At 37.1% G+C, this 14,631-nt stretch overlaps 1 protein-coding gene across 3 annotated transcripts in view; it reads right to left on the minus strand.

Annotated features, from left to right (window-relative positions):
* Positions 1-4,928: 4,928 nt before the first annotated feature.
* Positions 4,929-14,631, minus strand: part of trpm7 (transient receptor potential cation channel, subfamily M, member 7) — an 80,739-nt gene continuing 71,036 nt past the window's right edge. For all 3 annotated transcript variants that reach the window (XM_086271860.1, XM_086271939.1, XM_086271995.1), the window contains 5 exons: positions 13,398-14,441; positions 12,284-12,452; positions 10,959-11,053; positions 10,547-10,623; positions 4,929-7,202 (listed from right to left, as the gene is read on the minus strand). In XM_086271860.1, the coding sequence (XP_086127986.1) occupies positions 14,329-14,441 (113 nt within the window). In that variant the 3' untranslated portion in view covers positions 4,929-7,202; positions 10,547-10,623; positions 10,959-11,053; positions 12,284-12,452; positions 13,398-14,328. The remainder of the gene's footprint in view (positions 7,203-10,546; positions 10,624-10,958; positions 11,054-12,283; positions 12,453-13,397; positions 14,442-14,631) is intronic.

Genomic DNA, 14,631 nt, shown 5'->3' on the forward strand with positions numbered 1-14,631 from the left:
GTCATGTTTTATTTTTTTCCTCCCCTGAATGTCTGTGCCGGAGGTCAGGAGCGTGACAGGGAAATGTAAATGACAGTCCCTCCTTTCATGTGCAGACACATTTTCATAAATAAGATATATCCTGCCGTCTCTCCTGTGCTCCTCCACTGGTGGACGCTCAAACTCAAATCCTGTTGTGCTGCACTAAAAAATGTTTTAGTGCAGCACTGAATAAAGAGAAATTAAAAAAACAACAACATTTTAGTAAAGTGACTACTCTCTGTATTGTTAGGAGAAAGAAGTAATAGTAATGACCAGAGGGACAGAAGTTGAATCCAGACAGTATAAATAGTTGATTTCACGATCACGTGTAGATGTATAGGTGTACACCAAGGCCGCCTTTTTACTTCATATATGTCATCAATTAAAATGTATAAGTATCCTAATTCAAAGTTAAGCTATACAAAACGAGAGGCTGCTTAGTTGCCATGTTGTGTTCAAAGTAGATGTTCTGGGTGTGACTGTTGCCACTTAGCAGTGAGAGGCTGCTGCAAAGTGATGCTCTTATCACTCTAAATAAGGAAGGAAATTGTAGGTTTGCATATTATCAACTTAGATCCTTTATTAATGTTTTGCAGGAAATTACATTGCCAGCTTTCATTGCTTCCTCTGTTTACACAACATAATAAGCACATCCACTGTCTTCAAAGCCAGGTTCACAAACACCTGAAGGAATCACTGAACACATGGAGATGATCTGCAATGAGGCTCAAATGTAATTTGACAAAAATAATTCAAATGACATTCATAAGTTAGGTAGATAAGACATCTGGAGATCTTTTCAGGTGTGATATTTGCATCAGGAAGCTATAGCTGTGAAAACCACATGTAATGAAAGAAGCTTTCAGTGCAAAACAAATCATGCAGAGACATCGCAGCAAGTTTAAAGGGTTATCTTATTTTTCAGTTTCACAATAAAGTTTTTTGGACAACACTTATAAGAATTAGCATTACAAAGTGCTTTACAAAAACACCAAAGTGGCAAATAAATAGTTAAATGAAGATTCAGACCTGCAAAAAGGATCAATTATAATATACAAAGCAATTTAAATTTAAACCATAGCAAGTGTGACATCAAGAATAAACAGTGTCACTAAATGATCAAGAACAAATTTTAAATAGCCGAAAAATCTAAAACGCTCAGCAGCAAAACATTAAACCTGTAGCAAATGTTTCAGTAAGGGAAAATTAATTAATTAATTATTTAAATCAAAATAAATGTAAAATAAGTAAAACTATTAAATGTCATTAAATAAAATATTAAAGTAGGACAATAAAAATATACAAATCAATGGGGCAGCTGTGCCTTGAAGGTAAAGCAGGTCATCCTCAGCATCTGCACAAGTGCACAAGATACTAAATGTGGGTGATTGCAGTTTAAAATCGGAAAAGTGCTTTTAGTGCACATGTAGATTACAGAAGTGCGTACAAAAAAGAGACGCATGCATTTTAGCAACTGCCTTGTGATCAAAACCACCCCAAGCCACCAAGTGATTAGTTGAGATTCAGTGCACTCACTGGCCAACCAAGTTAGTCATGGTGTCAAAGACACTGCCATCTTATTTCTGCTCTAGTGTGTCTGGGCCATTACCAAATTAGAAGAAGACGGAAAAAAACCCTAACAGAAAAAAACTGAGTCGACTTTAGTGAGGCGGGACCATTGAGCAGATTCCTGCCTCAGGATCTCAGGATGCACGCTGGTTGGTAAAGGAACAACAGCGTCTCAGTGCTAATAGTAGTTCATGAACTCTGCTTTCTGTGGTAATTTGTGTCAAAACTATATTTCCTGCTACAGCAAGAGAAGCGCCAGGTGAAAAAGGGCAATAATTCCTCATGTACAATGTATAAATTGTGCATGTAGAGAGAACGCTCCCGGTAAGGAAAAAAGACCAGAAAATACCTTTTTTTTTAAATCTCCACAAACAGACTGAACGATGCCATCTCACAGTAAAATGCGACTGTGATTAAGACAGCAGAAGATAACAAAACTCTGTTTTAGGAATCAAAAACTCAAAGCTTTGTGATGTTGACACAGAAAGCGGGAAAAAGTTATGCCAAAACAATTGGTACGACCAAAGATTGACAAATAAAATCTTAAAATTTAATTTTTATTGCAATACCTCTGAAATGGTAGCAGCAGAAACTGCAAGCCTTGTTTACATATTTCTTAAAACTTGGGTTTGTATAGAAAAGCATGGCCAGGTTTCTGATTCAACAGGAACAGACAATCAACCCCAGTTTGTCATGAAACATGTCTCGTTGCTAAAATGCAGAAGGAGGAGGTAGGAGAATTTGCCCCCCACCAACTCTGTTTATACCAGTAAGGCCCTCTCAAGATTTTAGCAAAACATGCTTTCTGGGTATGATTGCGTTCGTGGGAAACATAAGAAGTTAGAGAAAATGTCAGAGGTCAATTTCTTTTTCTAAACTGTGCGAGGCTTTCTCAGTGTCTAATCTGAAGATCGAAGGCTTTCAAGGGAGCAGAACACGGCCCCTGAAATGGTTTCGTGGGAACTGGGAGTTGGACCAAATGTGACCACTTCATCATGTGACAAAAAAAGCATTATTGCCATGAGAAACAGCAACTTCAACACAGATACAGAATTCACCAAATCCATTTCCCAGGAAGGGAAATCAGGTCAAAGGCTTGTGGTGGGCTGAGGCCATAGCTATACATGAGCTTTTCTTAGTAAATGAGTGAAAATAGAAAGATGTAAACCACATACACTCCAGATTTCTGGTAAAATCTGGCTGTGTTTGTGAGTACATCCTGCTGTTAACCTAGATACATAACAGCGAGGCAATCATGGAAAGTGTATCAAACCCAAAAATATTAAACTGTGGGTGTGTTACGCTCTCAGGAGATGGAGACCTCCAGTGAATTAGCTGTATACTGACTAAACAGGGCTAGCGCGGCGTGACAGTTTGACCAGACTGAAACCGAAACTTGGCCTGCACATGAATTGATGTGTTTTTTTTAAATGGCAAATCACTGTACGTTAATTCAAAATAAAATAAACCAAATCTAGAAAAAGTCCCTCAGAATCTGTCGCTTTTTTTCTGTACAATACCTTTAGTGTATTTATTGAAGCCATGCAAAATTTTACCTTCATACCAAGAAATAATTTTCATAATTTTTTTGTAACGTCATAAGAACAGAAGATATCCACATGACATTTTTAAGTATGAAAAAAAAAGCTCTGTTAAAACTGCATCCAAATCAGTTTTACGCCATCAACTCTGATGTTGTTCAGAATTATTCTTTAACTGAGAGCATGATTGCATTCAAGAGCAACGTTTCACCAGTTTAATCTCTGTGACGCAGTGGAACAGAAACAAGCAGGAACTGCAAACGCCACACAGAAAGACCCCGTGGATTTGAAACAAGGACCTGCTTGCTGTGAGGTAACAGTGCTAACCACCGCGGTGCCCAGTCACGAAAGGTCTCAGTGGATAATTTGAGTGTCGGCCAGCAGATGAGGATACTGCACTGAACACAAGACGACTGTGACACTTTGAGTGGGTGTGTGTGTGTGGGGGGGGAGCAGTGACTTTTTTTGTGTGTGTGAAAAATGATCCTGCAGGCAAAATAGTCCATTTCTTTCTTGCAGTTGTGCTAGGAAAAAAAATCTGCAATTATTCATCTCAGTTTAGAATAACCAGGTCACCAAACACGTATCTGTTTGGACTGTGGGAGAAACCCGTCAGGAAAGCTTGCAGACTCCTTGTAGGAACACAGAAGAAGCCCAACCAATCAGCAGGCTGAAGCTTGAAGATGCCTGAAGCTCCCCAAAACTTTGCTTTACTCAACAAGCTTCAGTGTTAAAGAGGTTCCTCCACATTATCGCAGCCATTTAACAGTCAGTAAACATTTACCAGCTAAAGCAGCTTACAGGAGCAATCACAAACAACAGGATCAAAGACGTGGAGAGTTTAGGCTTAACAGAGTGGAACTGGCCAGCAGCAGAGAATGACAGCGTTTATAGAAATCACAGAAAACAGATAAAGACCAACTTGTCTGTTATAAATAAGATGCGGATGTCTCTGCTGAGAGACACACAATTACAGCGTTAACAATAGAGCATTAATGGGGCACCGAAACTCTGCTCTCAGTGTAGTATGTGCATGTTTCTCCGTTACAGCCATGACATACATGCAGTCGCACTGTTTGTGAAACAGAAAACCCTGACCCTCTGATGTGGTTTTGTGCTTCCTGTTGATAGTTTTTTTAGTCTTCCAGTGAACCCGAGCATTCAAGCAGCTGCTTACAAATCCTCAGTTATTATCATGATCTGTTTATTTTATGGATTATAAGCTACAAAGATTACACAGATGGCGACCTCTATAAGTGCTCTGAAAGTAGACCAAACAGGGCCATGGCTTTGCATTGTTTCAGCTGTCTGATGTCCTTTAAAAGATGGTGTCTGGTTATTCTTTCTGTGCATTAAATTTGTTTTTTTATAGATAAAATATAAATGATGGGCACGTACTGTGTTACTGCACACAAAACAATCAACACATACTATAAGAAAATAGCTGAAATAAGGTAAAATTGGAGGAAATAATGATATATTTTAGTTTAAAATGTTGTATTTTTCAGGAATTCATTAATGCCTTTTATTCAGTTGTAGTTTATTGTATGTCAGCCTCTCCCAGTTCCACCAAACACCAAATACTCCATCAAGGAAAATAGTTTCCAGCTAATGCGCCTTTTTTTGTTCCTGGTTTTAGAAATGCCTCAACAGGACATAGCTGTTGAATTTCTGAACTGTAGAAACAATAGCAAACAATAGCAAGTTGGAGTGGTTCAGTGACAATAGGAAACACCACATCAATCTGGTGCGTCATTGTGATGCATGTTTAATTAAAGAAAAACTTGTTACACAGCAGAGAGGCGAAGCTTTAGATTTAATCCTTTCACACAGTGGAAAACAAAGACTCCATTTAAACAAATGACAACAGTGAGACTTTACTTTGATAATGCTTCATTTCAGGGTTGAAGGTGTATGATACAATAAGATTTTTAAAAAGTCATAAAATATTTGAATATATATTTGTTTGTTGTATCATATATAAACAAATATATCATATAACACAGCTTGTGTATATTTAGACTAATATCATTTATCAGATATGACAATCAGTTGAGAAAGTTTTTCCTTTCATTACAGTGACTGATAATATTATCCTGCGGATGACATCAGCCCGGGTGTGAAAATCGCTTCAATCGAGCAAATCAGAGATTCAACAGTGATTTCTTTGTTTTTATTTCATTTTTGAAAAAAAGAGCTGCAAACATGAACAAAAAAGCTAACGTGTTTGAAACATATATTAAATATGTGTCACTAATTCAAAATCTGTCTAAACCTTTAAAAAGATCAGATGACAGTGCACTCACCACACAGGTCTATCAAAATAACAGTCCCATGTGATTTTTTATGTGTGGCAAAGCATAAAACATATACACCACATATTAAAATAAAAAATACCTCCTAGAAAAAAAAGTTCACAAAGTATCTGATGTTGTCTTAGCTTCTTTAAAAATGTTACAATGCAAGGCTCACTAAATAAAAGAAAGATAAAAAAGAAAAACTATTAGACTCTTGTAACTTCTTTTGCTTATCAGCTAATGTTACAGTGTTTCTCAAACAGTGGGGCAGGGCACTAGAGTGGCCAGTTGAGAGGGGGAGGGGATAAACAGACAGTTTGTGGTAGCAGTGTTAGCTATACAAGGGTAACAGTAACAGAAGGATAAACATTTGTGTATATAAATGACATACCAAGGCAGATAATGCTATATAAATGATGAATTTGCTATATTAATGCTTAATAGTGTGACATTATTATAAAGTGTTGCTGAAGTTGCTAATGCTACAAATGCTAATCTGAAGCTTATTTTAAGTCAAATTCAGCGTAGATATTTCTTATTCTTAATGAACGTTAAACTTTTGTGGGATTTGTGGCACAGTAGAAAGAGGCTTGAGACCCACTGGATTAAAAGATGGATGTCACTCTCATGTCTGCACCATCAATATGAAGCTGCAGCCAGCCGCTAGTTAGTTTATCAGCGTAACATAGAGAGGACAGGAAATCACAAAAACATACCATAATCAACATCTTATATTTCATTTGTGTCGAAAGAGTCCATTTGTAACCCATCATTCAGGTTTGTTTGTTTTTTTTCACACAATACACTGTGAGGCACAAAAGTGATGATCAGATCTTTGTGCACGTTTCAAAGATGTGATAAAATGTGTTTGGTTTTTTCAGCTACACTTCAAAACTATTTAAAACTCCCTGCACTTCCTGTTTGCTTGACACATTTACTACATAGCGCTTCAGGAATATATGCAGAGCACCACAGACGACAGGAAGTGTGCAGAGACCACAGCAGCAGATCTGAATTAAAACAGTCTGCGAGTATTCGACAGTGTTCAAAAAACCATTTTGTCACAGCTGACGTGCAGCTCGTAGTTAAAACATGATACTCGTTTATTCCATAAACCGACGGTTTCTATTAAACAAGCATAATAATCAAGGGGCTAACAAGGACTGCTGTTCACCTGTGTGAGCTATCCTAAGGCAGATACATGAGAGTGACATCAGTCTCCTCATTCACAATTATTCTATTCAAGGCACAGAAACAATGTTTTTTGTTATCTAAAAAGGGAAAATCCAAATGATGAATGTAAACTAAACTTAGATATGTTTCATAATAACCTGCGCTACACAGACCTGATGAGAGCACATCTTCAGGCCAGGGTCAACTGAAAAGCTTCTCCAGTGGCATCGTGCACACACCACATGCAGTTTTTAGTGTGTGCATTCATAAACAGGAGTGCAGCTCAGCAGTCAGGTCCTCTGATGGGCTCCCATCAGCATCTCATCTGCGTGTGCATTCACAGCAAACAAGTTGTCTGATCTGTGACACTTTTAATTAAGAAAATGTGTTAATGTCCCTTTCTTTGATGCTTATGTTAATTTGTTTGGATAGAGAATAGGGAAACACACAAACAAATAAGAACATCGGTCAAATACAGTCAGTGCAAATACAGCTGGCATTTCATCCTCCATCCATCCTCCTATTGGGTAGAGCATCTCTGTTTCCAGTTCTTTTTCGTTCCTTTCGTTTTTGGGACCATCGCTCTCACCTTCTCTGTCAGCTGGTTGAACACAAAGATATTTAACATTGATGTGTGGTGAGCTGTCAACGTGCCCCATCAAGTTAGTAATTCAACACATCCTGTTCTAGAAAGCAGGTTTAGTGAGAACTCTGAGTTTGTTAACCCTGATTATGAGAAAAAACCTCTTGGTTTTCAGTTCCAGAAATAACCCATGGGTCAGTTACCACAGTAACAGAGTCTGTGACGCTCGTCTGCTCACTTCAACAAAGCCTGAGTTTCTCTCTAAGCCCTCCCTTCCTGCAGATGACTGACACAGCTTCACTTCCTCAATCATACAGTCGACATCAAAGTTCACACAGCTGGGGGTTCATTTGTGACCCCAGTCGGTTGTGTGTTATTGCAGCTAAAACATAATATACGAGTTGGTTAAATAAAATAAAAACAAAAAAACAATATCATAGAAGAAAACACACTGAAGAGGGAGTTCAGTTAACTGACATCTGATGACCTCCCTGTACCCATGATGACGAGCTCTGACATCTCCGGAAATCTTAATGAAAGTGTGGTTTGATAATCATTCAAATAGTTCCAAGTTTTTTCAAGGGCAGCTGCAAAGGCATACACCCTACTTACTAACTTTTAATGCAACTCTATAAGCAGAAATATGACAGAAACTCCTCAGTTCAGGACAAAAACTTGAAGGGTTACGCCCTGTAGGCTTTTAAGGGGTGAAGAGTTCAACAGAAACTACAAAAGGGTGAAGAATTCAAAAAGTCGAAACATAAATATGATAAAATAAAAAGCTATTAGTTTGTTGTTAATCAAATTATTATAAAGTATTATAAGTTTGCAGGCAGCAACAAAGGGCCTCTATTACTGCAATACATAACTCAGAACAATTTTAAAATCTACATTTTTAAAATAAGAAAAAACTACGAGGATTACAGAGATGAATGTACATTTGTGTGGGTTTTAAAATCTCTTTTAATAGAAATAAGTCAAAACCATTTCAGAATCTCTCTCATATAGAAACAAAGTAACAAGTGTGATAAATGTGAACAGAACGAGGGATAAAATTAATATTGAGCAGAATGATAGTCGCTAAAAATATTTATATTTAAAGTGCATTGAGTGCGCAAGTAGAGTAGGACAGTGCTATTTACTGTTGACCAAATTAGCTTCTTCCGTTGAGGCTTAACACCTCCACAAACTGTAAACCCAGTTATCCAGTTATGTATTTGCTATTTGTTACATTTCTTTTTTTTAACCAGTCTGTTATCAGCATGAGAACAGAGCAATCATTGTGGACTTGTTTTCATCTTAGAATATAATCGACATCTTTCTGTGGACTGTGAGGCAGCTGTCAAGTGTTATTAGGTTACTCTGCACTCAAACATTTCTAGAGATGGACCGATCCGATATTACGTATCGGTATCGGTCCGATACTGACCTAAATTACTGGATCGGATATCGGAGAAAAATAAAAAATGTAATCCGATCCATTAAATATCACGAAAGCACCTCACAAAACTTGCAACACGCCGTAACTCACCTCAGAACGTTAGCACGTCGGAGCAGTATGCATCACGTGATAGAGCGGCTGTGGCATGCGGGACCTGTCGGTGGTCTGGATAGCATCTGGATAGCATTTCCCTGTTAATGCCCTATCGGCATTAACAGGGAAAAGGGGGCACAAAGACATACTTTTCTTTCTTATTCTCATTTAAAATGTCTAGCTTTTAATAAATAATTATCTGACACCCAAAGTTTTAATTTGATGTAAAATGAATAGAAGTCAATTACTGTATATAGTGACTATTAAGTCTAATATATATATATACCCTAGTAAGCTATAGTACTTTTTCCTTTGGGAAGGTACCATCTGTGCAGTCTGCAATTTTGTTGAAGAAAGATGTTGAATCTATTTAATATTTCTTGAAAAATAATTGATTTCTGTGCATTTTTTTTCCACACTGCATCAAATTAAGGTTGATTATGTCGATTAAGCATCATGAGGTGGAGCGTGAGGGGTGGTTCCCTATTTTTTATTTATTTATTTTTGTTGTTGCTGGGAGTTGGAACCCTATTAGTTAGGTTGCTTAATATTTATGCTAAGTACTCTTTAAAATACCAGAATAGGGAGGATGGTGTAGGTTGAAGTTTATTAGATTGATCAGTATTGCTGAACTATGAAATTTTTTTTTTTTGCATACAGGTATAACAGAATAGCTTTAGTGTAGTTGTTGTTTTAAACTTGAGTATGAACTTATACAAAATGCAGCAAGATATTTAAAAAACAGTTTTGTTGATTAAAAAACACTATATCGGATTCATATCGGTATCGGCAGATATCCAAATTTATGATATCGGTATCGGTATCGGACATAAAAAAGTGGTATCGTGCCATCTCTAAACATTTCATCGCTTTAGCAATTACTTAATCTTTGTTAGGGGTTAGGTTAATGTCTCTGCTTAATGTAGACTTTTTCCCTTAATCAGAACAAACATAGACATGTAGAACAAAGCTCTGCTGCCTAAGTGAAAACACATCTTCTAGTTTCTGAAAATGTGCCTCATTATAACACGTGGCTAAAGCCTTCTGCACACATACATGGCTGTTTTGGTAAATGGAGCCTTTTCTACAAGTAGCTTTGGTTCACATCTAAACAGTGTTTTAGATTAGTGAGCTTTTAAAAACCTTCAGAAACCATCTTTGTCTTTTTTATGAGGCCAAACGATGCTGTGCTGTTGTTTCTAGACGTCTGATTGGCCAACACTTCTATACAATTAAGATTATATTGCTGCACTAATCAGTTTATAAAGGGATAAAATGTTCCACCGTCTACAACAGTCCCAAGTTTCTCATGTGGCCCCATGAGAAAATGAATTGCCCACCTCTGATCTAAACAACACTTATCATTTATTGCATTTTAATGCGGACAGATATGTTTTTCAAAAAGAAAGCGCAAAATCAAAATTTTAAAAATAACTCGTGTGCAAGTTGCCTAAGACAAACACTAACCCAATTAATAACTAATGGTTTTGAAGCAATTCTGATCTGCTGTGTCCTCATCTCAGGGTTATTCAATCCAGATTTCAGTGCCAAACTCAGAGTTTGTTTGATAAACCTGCTTTCGTAAACAGAGCCCAGGTACTTCCTTGTTAGAATGACATGCCAAAAGTTGGCTTGAAAACACGTGCCACTAAAAAAAAAAAAGGAAGCTAATTTATGTTCATGAAAATCATGTGTTTGTTCAGCTTGAAAAGAAAACTGTACTTAGCTGGCTTTGTTTTTGAACAGCACAGTGTTCAAATTAACATAAATTCAGTTGAAAAAAGGGACACTACAGTCTGAATAAGATGTAGATCTACATTTCACTAACCTCTTCATTATCAGGAAACTCTCCCGTCTCCAGCTTGGAGTAGATTAGCTCACCGTTCACTGACACCTCAAAACTGTCTGCGATGGGGTGAGAAATTCACAAAAATGAAACTGTGTTCATATCATTTCACACACATACTGTCAGCATGACTGCTGGCTAAACTGTTTGTTTTTGTGTGGGGGGAGGATGCCACGTTGAAATACTGATTTATTCCATCTACCACCAAAATACAGATCTGTGACATGTTTCATGGGTAGGTAGAAATAAGTAAATAATAATAAAAGAAAACTGTATATGTACACTTTTTCCCCCGCACGAAACTTAAAAAGCGACAGTGAAATATGTCTGTAATTGAAATGGCATGAGTGGATTTCCACAGACAATGTATGACATAAAGACCAGAGCAGCTTACTGTCTTCTCCTGTGAGTCCTGTTAGTTTCACACCAGGAACCTGCCGGAGGAGACCAGCTAGATCCCGGTAGCGAAAAGCATAACTTCATCCTTTACTGTGCCACAAACCAACAACAAGGGAACATCAACATCAACATTTACCACACCTTTAAGCTCTAGTTTGAAATACAGAAAAAAATAAGCAACATAAATGATAAATGAAATGATGCATTTAAAAACAAAAAATCATCTCAAAGTAAAGCTACATCTTAAAAGCATAATGAATAAGTAGAAAGAAAAGCAAGCGTGCTGATACCGTGTGCACAGAATACATTAGACTTACCAGTATTCAACAGTGACTGTGGCCATGGTTTGCAGCTGCTGAGATGTAAACTCAGTGCTCAGCTTCAAGAAGTGAAACGCCTAGTCACGATCACAGTCGACTATATTAGAAGCAAACCACACCCAGTGGGAGGGTGGATGAGACTTTTTTCTTTCTTTCTTTCATACAGTTTTCAAGTGACTCTCTGTCCTGTAATGACTGCAGCCACACCTGATGTCCGACTTGTGGGGATAAAGGTTCAGCTAAGAATGTAAAAAATGCAAATCTTCCAGTTATCTGCAGTCAAAGTTCTCCTTTCAAGTATCAAATTATGGCACAGGTGAGTGTGACCAGAGGCAGCTACACAGAGGTTTCTCTGTGTGCGGACTTGATAACAAGCAGCCGCTTCTCACCTCAGGAATCTGTGAAAACAGCACAGCTACTGTTTCCTTTTGCAGAATGACAATCAAGTATTTCTATGCCTTTCATCTGCAGGCAGGGCTGCTGGTAGCTTGAGCGCACCGGCAATATTTCAAGAGTAATTTAACCCGTGTTGGTTAGATGTGCATGCTTGGAATATAACTAAATGTCAGGTGGCAGACTTTATCATGGGAACTAATCATTTTCACTTTATCTAGAAAAGGTTACAAAACTGAATTTGGCTTGTTGTATTTCTTAGAGTAGAAATATACTTATGTCAGTAGCTCCAAACACTTACACATTCCCAGTTATTAGTTCAGGACAACTATTTCAATATTCCACTCCTTTTAGTTATGTTTTATAGACACTTTCAGCGGTTTGTCCATTTTTTGGCAACAAACTCCTTTATTCACACTATCAGTTAAAATTTCAACAGGTGGGAACCGCACTCCTGTCAGCTCAGAACAAGAAGCGGTGCATTCACATCAAAACTGGACAACACAAGATTGAGAAAACAATATTACTTGGCCCCGTGAGTCTCCATTTCTGCTGCAACATTTAGCGGGTAGATTGTGGTTTACACTACATGAAAGAATACACCCACCTTGTATCACTAGTTCAGGCTGTTGCTGGCATAATGACGCGGGGAGATGTTGTACTTGACACACTTTAAACCTCTTAGCACCAACAGAGCATCACTTAAACCCCACAGCCTACCCGAGTATTGTTGATGCCATGTCCATCATAACCACAGTGTATCCATCTTCTGATGGCTGCAGAATAACACACGGCACCACAAATCGTCTCAAACTGGTTCCATGAGCATGACGATGAGTTTAGTTTACTCAAATAGTCTCCAGCCGTAACATCTAAGTCTAATAACTTTAGCATCTTTGGGTTTATGTTTTCAGCACCTTATTGACTGTCTCATAAAGAATTAAGGCAGTTCTGAAAGCGAGCCCAACCCTGTACTAGCAAAATGTACCCAATAAATTGGCCATTAATTACATAATAATTTAATCAGCTTCCACTTCAAGAATTTTAGCTGCTGGCTATAATATTGGCTAATAATTATCCAACGTTTTACTAATTAGCTACATTAACTCTGAAGTCAATACCGTGAGTTAATAATTTATAGCTTATTGCTAATTTTAGACAGCTGTAATAACCGTTAATGTACAATGTTTGCTAACGATTCAGTGTCTCCGATACTATTATATACGAGTTTGAACAGTTTCCATAAGCTAACCTAGCAGTGGCTAATAATTTCCAGCTTTTAATTAACATTTTACTACTCAGCCTTAGCTAACCACTACAGTTAGCTAACCTAAATCTTGTTAATAATTTTCAACTGTTAAGTTATAATTTTAACTAGCGGTTTCACTTTTATTTTTTCGTATTATTGATGACGATCAATTAATATAATTTGTAAATTAAATTTTGCTTTCTGGTTAAGCTGTTACCTTTCTTTTTAGGTTTGATCATAAAATGTTAAGGTTCGTTAAGGTCATTTCTCCATGCACCTGACTGGCCGTCACTAACGGCGATGCATTTAAAGTGCGTTTTAACAAACCATCTGTCTAAACCCTGAATATATTTAGATTTGTTTTTTCAGAATAAGCACAAAATCCCCATGTTCATAATTATTTTGGTTGAAAAATAATAATATCATAACTTAGAATTAAAAAAAAAAGAGCAAAATATTGATGTGTACTTACTGTAAGAGCTGCAGGCAGAAACATAAGAGTTAGAATCTGAATAGAGACCACAAATGTTAACACAATGATTATTTTAAGACTTGGGCGATGTTGCTAAAACTTTAACATTTTATTTGTTTAAAATGATATCCAGTACAAAATGTATACAGTAATACCCTTATGTTTGTCACTTCCCCTGAATAAAATATTTTTATCTGTTTAGCTCATGCCAGGTAACAGTATCTATAAGATACACTAGACTGTAATTTGCTCATACAATAGTTGATGACAAAGATATAGCAATAGTACCTTTGTAACAATAAAAACTATTATCGATATTTTGCTGGACACACTTTCAATACAATAAAATTACATACATTGTTCTGTAAAAGTTGCATTGCAATCTGCCCATACTTTACATGATCTTTAATCGTGTATATGTTTTCAATAACTAAGAGACAAAACGTTTGATACAAGTCTGTAAAAATGATCTGGTGGCAATCCGCCGTGTAGCAGTGACTCGGTTTCAGCAAGCGATCTCTTCTGAAGCTGCTGTAACAGATATACAATGCACTTAGATTTGTTCTTTTTTTTTCTTCTTTTTTTGGTAAAACAAGGCAACTTTTCAGACTTCTTAATAAATAAATCCTTTGCAATGACACTGTACCTGTTGATATATCCAGTTTACATATATATATATATATTCATAAAATTGTACAAAATATTTTAAAACCTTCTCCACACCCTTCCCATGTATATACTAAAAAAAAACAAAAACAAAGAGTAAGATGGTTGATTTATGTTCACACAGCATTTTGGTGGGTGGGACAGAAAAACATGACACAGTCTGCATGCACCAGTTTTGATTGAAACATAGCTATTCCAGTTCATTGCACCTTCCTGCTCCTTGGCTATGACTATAATGAATCAGGTTAGTGTCTCCTCGCACGCATCACAGCATCAGCCTCATTGATTGGCGGGACTCTTTAACGCCACCCCCGGCGCTCGGAGGTTCTTCTTGTGGGAATGTCACCTTATCTGGTGTGTAGTCGTTCCTCTTCAGATCTGATGAACATGAAAAATGGGAACAAAGTTAAAGTGTGGTCAATAAATCAGAATTCACGCAGGCAAAAAGCTTCACAGATAAGTGGCAACCTAATAACGAAACATGTATGCAATAATGTAGAATAATTTTTTTTTAAAGTAGAAATTTAATTGGCTTATAAGCAGAATAAGAGTACATTAAATACATAAC

The sequence above is a fragment of the Aulonocara sp. 'chitande type north' Nkhata Bay genome, linkage group LG1, assembly GCF_057382095.1.
Source record: "Aulonocara sp. 'chitande type north' Nkhata Bay isolate Kocher_YH1m ecotype deep benthic linkage group LG1, A_spYH_male_GT1.1, whole genome shotgun sequence".
Classification (NCBI taxonomy): domain Eukaryota; kingdom Metazoa; phylum Chordata; class Actinopteri; order Cichliformes; family Cichlidae; genus Aulonocara; species Aulonocara sp. 'chitande type north' Nkhata Bay.